The sequence below is a fragment of the Chroicocephalus ridibundus genome, chromosome 12, assembly GCF_963924245.1.
Source record: "Chroicocephalus ridibundus chromosome 12, bChrRid1.1, whole genome shotgun sequence".
Classification (NCBI taxonomy): Eukaryota; Metazoa; Chordata; class Aves; order Charadriiformes; family Laridae; genus Chroicocephalus; species Chroicocephalus ridibundus.
In genome coordinates, this window is record NC_086295.1 from 19057508 (window position 1) to 19064302 (window position 6795).

The 6795-nt window shown below is 54.8% G+C and overlaps 1 protein-coding gene across 1 annotated transcript; it reads left to right on the forward strand.

Moving 5' to 3' along the window:
• Nucleotides 1-1285: 1285 nt before the first annotated feature.
• LOC134522543 (centrosome-associated protein CEP250-like) lies at nt 1286-6345 on the forward strand. Its single transcript, XM_063350301.1, has 5 exons — nt 1286-1371; nt 2419-2913; nt 4760-4915; nt 5342-5455; nt 6283-6345. Exons 2-5 carry the CDS (start codon nt 2812-2814, stop codon nt 6322-6324), a joined length of 414 nt encoding a protein of 137 aa, XP_063206371.1. The 5' UTR covers nt 1286-1371; nt 2419-2811; the 3' UTR covers nt 6325-6345.
• The last annotated feature ends 450 nt before the right edge of the window (nt 6346-6795 follow it).

Below are 6795 nucleotides of genomic sequence, written 5' to 3' on the forward strand. Positions count from 1 at the left end.
TTTGTCTCTTCAGGCCGAGCAGTCGGTGGCAGAGCTGACGGGGGCTCAGCATGAGCTGAGTGCTGAACTTGCTGATCCACGTGTTGCAACAGCAAACATGAGCTGTATCAATGAAGCTCTTGCGTTGGACACAGTGCAACTGAACAAACTTGTGCTGCAGGTGAGCAGAGTTGCCAAAGGTCTTGGCAGGTGTTTGTCTCCAGCTGCTGCTTCTTCTCAGACTTCTTGCCTTCTGACAGTGTGACTGACTGAATATGGAACTGTTCCTTTTTCTGTCCAAGCCCAACCTTCATAGGAAGTCTAGCAAGAGCGCCACAGATGCTGTTTCTGGCAGGGGAAGACAGGGACAATCGTAGACTCGTAGAATTGTCTAGGTTGGAAGGGACCTTTAAAATCATCGAGTCCAAACATGAACCTAACACTGCCAAAACCCCACTAACCCCTGTCCCTGAGCACCACGTCTACCCGTCTTTGAACACCGTGTTGCTCCCTTTCCATTCTCCTACTGTTGTTTAAATGCAGCGTCCTTCTTCGTGGAAAATGGTGATGAGACCACGCAGGCTCCTTGGGGTAGTTTGTGGGCACGTGCTTATTGGGAGCGCTGACCTGGGAGGATGTCAGCGAGACGCAGGGGATGTGGAGTTGCTGCTCTCCTCTTCTTCAGAGTAAGTCTTGCTGTATTTGATTTCCTCTGTGCTTCTGTGATTGCAGCTGGAGCAAGAGAATGAGGCTCTGTTGTGTAAAGGGGATGAGATGGAGAGAGCAAAGATCTCTGCCCAGGAGAAGCTGAGCTTGTGTGAAAGAACAAAGAGCGAGCTCTGTGCAGAGAAAGGCCACCTGGAGCAGCTGCTGAAGAAAGCAGAGGAGCAACAAGAGGAGCTGCGGGTAGAGCTGAGGGTCCTGGCAGAGGAGAAGGAAGAAGCCCAAGAGAAACTCCTTGAGGTGAGACCAAAGACCTGGTGCTTCTGGGTGGGCATGTGGCTGCTTGGCTGGGTGAAGCTGTGCGTGTTGGCCTCCTTTTTGGCTTCTGGTAAGTTGCAGAGAGAGGACTGCATCCACGACTCTACTGTTCTCCCATGTGGCAAAAGCAGCAAACTGTGTAGCTCTGGAGCCTTTGTCTGGGGCAAAAGCCAGGGCTGCACGCAAGGACTCTCACTGCATTTTGTCCCGCTTCCAGGTTTCCCGCCAGCAAGAGTCGTCTCGCAGTGGCCTGGAGCAGTTGCGCCAGGAGTCCTCTCGCCAAGGGCACGCGCTGGCCGAGGTGTGCGCAGAGAAGGAGTTGCTGGTGCGGGAGAAGGCTGCCCTGGAGGTGCGACTGGCAGCCATGGAGCGGGAGAGACAAGGCCTTTCAGAGCAGCTGGCAGAGGCCAGGTAAGGGCAGGGAGGAGACCCTGGGCAGGACGTTCTTTAATGTCTGTAATGGTAAAGGTGACAGTGGTTCCACGGGGATTGATTGCATCCTGTGTGCTTTTCACATGTTTTCGCTTCCATGGACAGAAAATGGAAGAATTTCAAGCAAAAAAAAAAAGTCTACCTTGATTTGAAGGTTATTTTTCTGACAGCTGAAGCTGGCAAAGCTCTCCTGAGCGTTGGGCTCATGTTTATGCCCCCTCACGTGTTCCTCTGTGATGTCCACAGCAAGCCGAGTGGGCTCTGCACGGAGCCGTAATTAAACCACGCAGACGTTTCCCAGAACGTGAAGTTTCTCTCTGGTCTTGGATTCTTGTTCTGTGCATTTGAACATCGATCTTTCCTTGCCACGTAGTTTGAGGTGGGATCTTCAGAATTCACGGCTATTGCTTATGGAGGTTGTGAGCAGGACGCTGCCCTTCGGGAGAAGCCAGAGGCTCCTGCAGAAAATGTGGAGGGCCTTCTGTTTCTAAGCTAACTGGTGTTAGTGTGGTGCAGGAGCTAGAGCTGGTGACACCAGCAGCAGGGAAACCTCTCTTGAATTCTCGCCAGCCTTCAGGGGTTCCTGCCCATCACTGATGTCTGTTAAAATGGACATAGTTACTTTGGCCTGCCAGAGGCTGGTGTAATCGGAACTGTGTGCTTGTTCTCCTTCTTGAAGATACATCCTCCGTTGTCCATCCAAGTTTTGCTTGCTGGCACAGGCTTGGTGGGCGCAGCTACCCGTGTGTCGTGGATCAGACCCCAGCAAGTGAAGATTTGGCTATTGCAGTCCAATTAGGCTGGGCTTTCTGTGTCCTGCCAGGTGACAAGGGAAGCCTGGCCATTCCCTCGGAGGGGCCCGCATTGCTATTTTGAAGGGCAGAAATAGGCTCTCTGTGTAGGAGTTTCCATGCGAGCCTTTTTCCGTAGGCAGGGGTAGGGATCTTGCACCGCTTCTTCCTGGAACAACTCCCTGTGGGTGTCAGGAGCAAGCAGCTCCTTTCTCTCTGTATTCACGATTTGCAGGTCAGGGAAGGAGACCCTGGAATGCAGCCTGTTGGAGGCTCAGCAGCACTTGTCTGAGCTGGAGATCAGCAGGAGTCATCTCGAAACCCAGCTCCACGCGGTGGCGCAGGCCAAGGAGGTGATCCAAGGTGAGAGCCTCCCGTTTCTGGTGACCCCGTGCCTGGGGAAGGTGGTATGAAAGCAGCTCTCTGTCCGCAGTGCTTCTGAGGAGTGAAGGAGCTGGAGACAGACCCCTCCTCCACGGAAGCTCAAAGGGCGTAAGGTCAGTAAAGTCAGAGCCGCTGTTTGTGCAGACTCTGACTCTTGCCATTTGTCGTGTTTGCAGGGGAAGTGAAGTGCCTTCAGTGGGAGCTGGAAGCAGAGAGGTCTCTCCTGAAGTGGGAACGGCAAAACATGGCGCAAGAGCTCCTGCAGAAAGAACAGCAGCATACTGACACCCTCAAAGTTCGGGAGGCCGACCACCAAGGGGAGATAAACAAGCTCCTGCAAGACGTGGTAGGAAACACTATGCTTCTGAATCCTTCAAGCCAGCTTTGTGGGCTGGCTTGAGGAGAAGAACAGCCTGAGCGTGGGAAATGGCAGCAATGGTCTGTCCCGGGCGACACGGTGCCGGGCCAGGCAGCAGAGCCAGTGGCTCGTCCTGGAAGGAGCGTGGAGACCCCCAGGACTCTGGTGGGACAGTAAATGCAGGCACAGGTTGCGTGTGGGCGTAAGAGGAGTTCAACAGAAGGTTGGGTGGTCCCCAGCCAAAGCATGGCAGCAAAGGGCTGGGATCTTCCCAGCCTCCCGCCCGCCATGGAGTAGACTCCTAACGCTGCTGCCAGCTGCAGGCGGGGGAACTTTGTTCCTTCCTTTCTGTCCTTTGGCGGCTGACAGAGGTGTTGGAGCAGACGGAACAGGCCCCTTGTTCCTGGTACGGGAGTTCGTGGCCTGTCTTGTGAGGAGGGCACGAGGGTCTGGTCCCTTTCTGACCCTGCAGTCCGTCTGCACCTTTTCCTTGATGAAAAGGGAGCCGAGCTGTGACAATGGAGGCTGTGAGCCTACGCTGTTCTGAGGAGCTTGGCTGAGACTTCATCAAATGACTGAATGGTTTGGGTTGGAAGAGACCTTAAAGATCTTCTAGTTCCTACCCCCATGCCAGTGGGACACCTCTCACTAGACCAGGTTGCTCCAAGCCCCGTCCAACCTGGCCTTGAACCCCTCCAGGGATGGGCCAGCCACAGCTTCTCTGGGCAACCTGGGCCAGCGTCTCACCGCTCGCACAGCAAAGACTTTCTTCCTAATATCTCATCTCAGTCTCCCTTCTTTCAGTCTAAAACCGTTCCCCCTGAGCCCCTTTAGGGACTGGAAGGGGCTCTAAGGTCTCCCCCGGGCCTGCTCTTCTCCGGGCTGAACCCCCCCAACTCTCTCAGCCTGTCCTCACAGCAGAGGGGCTCCAGGCCTCGCAGCATCTCTGTGGCCTCCTCTGTCCCCGCTCCAACAGGTCCGTGTGCTGATATTCATGGCCCCAGAGCTGGAGGCAGCACTGCAGGGGTTCTCCCCAGAGCAGAGCAGAGCAGAGGGGCAGAATCCCCTCCCTCGCTCTGCTGGCCACGCTACTGGGGATGCAGCCCAGGATACGGGGGGCTTTCTGGGCTGCAAGTGCACGTTGCCGGCTCTCATCGACCATCACCCCCAAGTCCTTCTGCTCAGGGCTCTCTCAATCCATTCTCTGCCCAGCCTGTGTTTGTGCTTGGGCCGAGAAGAAAATGTTTGCTAGTAATTCACCATTCAGCTGCTCAAACGCTTTCCGTCAAGCCCAAAACTAATGAAAGAACTACGCAGCTTGCCGTTAAAATGAATGCGAGTCCAAGAGCTGTGCGTGGGTGATTGGTTCTCTCCTATCTAGGCAAGATGAAGCAATGTGTGGCGGTTGGGATTTGGCATGGAAAGGAAAGGGCACAGTTGAGCAAACGAGTGTACTAAACGTAGTAGAATTTTGTAAGGATGGCTGAACAGCAGCAACACTGATGGTGCTTAGAGGATGCTTTCAGAGATGGAGACTCCTGAGGTCCAGCTTTCCCAGGGTATTAGCGAGAATGGAAATGGTACCGTTGGCTGGTGAGGTTGAAGGCTTCATTGCGCTTTCAGGGTGTTCTTTTGGCGCAGGGATTTCTCCAAGGTGATGTGGAGGAGGGCCCCTGGGAAGGGAGAGTGTTGTTTTGGGCTGTGGGCCGGGAGGAGGAGGAGAAGGGACGTAGCACTGTCCTTTCCTCCATGGTCACTCTCCTCGATGTGTCCATTCTGGCCCTTCTCTCCTTGATGTGGCACCACTCCCACCATCTCCGCTCTGAATGCCCAGCAGGTGATTGCAGAAGGGCAGCGGCTGTCCTGGCTCTCGGAGAAGAGACTCCTGTCGCAGCGGCTGGAACGTCTGCAGCGAGCAGTTGCAAGGCTGGACCAGGAGAAGACGGAGCTGAAGCAATACAGTGCCGAGCTCAGGAGGACTCTGGAGGAGGTAGACCAGGCTTTTGCTGCCTCTGCGCAGCATCACGGTCCTCTGGAAGACACTGCATTTCCAGAGGCAGCACTGTGGAGTCCTCGGCTTGTTTCCTTCCCTCTCCCACTGTCCCCCGTGGCCACACGCTTTTGTCTTTTCTCTCTCTTCTGGCACCCCGTTGCCTTCGCAAATGCACATTCACTGCGGTACCAGCCTTCTTGCCCCCGTGTCCCCATACACACCCACTGGACACTCTTGAGTCAGGAAGTCTTTCCTCCTGTTCGCTCTCTTCCGTGGGCTGCTTGGAGTGCTTTTTGGCCCCAGCGTTCTGTGGTGCGATTCACAGTCTCTGAGCAGCCATCTCCTTGCCAGGATGCCCAGAGGTCCTTTTGCTCCTTGTTTGGTGGCAGGTTTCTGTGACCCTTTCTCCTATCCAACGTGCAGGTGGAACGTGAACGGAGGAGGCTGAGGAGATGTTGCAGAGGTCGGGCGCTGCCAGATGCAGGCGGATCTTCTCTCTCCGAGTCTGACCAGCACAAGATGCTGGCGTCTCAGCAGGTGAGACCAGGATCTTCCTTGGTGGGAGGAGGCTCTGGCCAGATGGAGGAACGATGGCAGCAGCCCCCCAGTATAGACCGGGTGAGGAGCAGGAAAGCTCTCATCCAGAGCCGCTGTGGCTGTGCTGATGGGCACAGCTCTGCACGATGCTGTGGCCCGAGTTTTGTTTGGCCATCGGGAAGGGGGACCGGCAGGCGGTGGGAATACCCAGTCAGACGCGTCCCTTGGCCATGGCCAGACAGCATCGTTCCCCGAGGTCTGGTCTCTGTGGTGCCTGTGGGTCAGGCAGGGTGGGAGAGGGATTGGAGGAAACTCAGAAAACGGAATGGATGGGAAATAGAGAATCGTCTAAGGACTTTCCCCTTGAGTCTTGCTCGTCTTGTTGAGCTTTCCCATTTTCCCTTTTCACGCGCTAGCTGTCACGTTTTCAAGGCAGATGAGAGCAGAAGAGTTCCTCAGTGCCTTGTGTAACCAGTAACTCTCCTGCTGAGGAAAAAGCCTGTGGCAGTAAGGTGGCAGCAGCCCCAGTCTCTCTCTTGGAAAGGAGAGTTGGGTGACTTAATCCTGTAGGAACCTCTCTCTCTCATATCCATGGGATGTCTCGGGGTTGTACGTGTGAATGGTAAGCCAGAGAGAAAGTCAACTTGTTGATAGTGTGAGGTGAGGCCAGGGTGACTCTGGGAGCATGTGACTTCCATTCCCCGAAGAGCAAGTGTTTGTCGGGGCTGGCGTTAGAGGGTGCGTCTTCCCCGAGAGCCGGTACCGTGGAGCTAGGGCTGGTCCTACCAGCGTGGGCTTGTCTGAGCTCAGCCTTTGGCCTCTTTCAGGTGTCCCTTCCGCAGACGCAGCTGGCGCAAGACGGAAAATAGAAGCGGGACTGGATTGAGTGCTGTGCAAAGACCGGCCAGGAACTTGAAGACCTTGAAGGCCAAAGCTGCTGCTCCGGTGGCAGAGACTCGGGAGCTGCGCTGAACCTCGTCCTGCTGCGGAGCAGCTGCAGCGTCGCGGGGTTCCCAACTTGGGCCCTTCCCTGGACTGTGTTTGTTTTCCTGTGGGCAGGGGGGGTGCATTTGTTCTGTTTAGATTTTGCAGCATGTGCTAGTGATAGTGGGGGTTTATGTTTCTGTACTAAAAGCCATTTTGTGCTGTTTCTGAAGGAAAGAGAGAGTGGTTGGTACATTCATGGGTCAGGAAAACGTTAGAGTAGGGATACCAAAAGAATATGGTTAAAAAGTTCCAGGAGCGCTTTGTATAGAATTGTAGTAGAACTGTGATGGAACTTGAGCTGAACTCCTGAAATTAAACCTTAATTGGCCTAATTAGGGGGATCTCCCAAACCA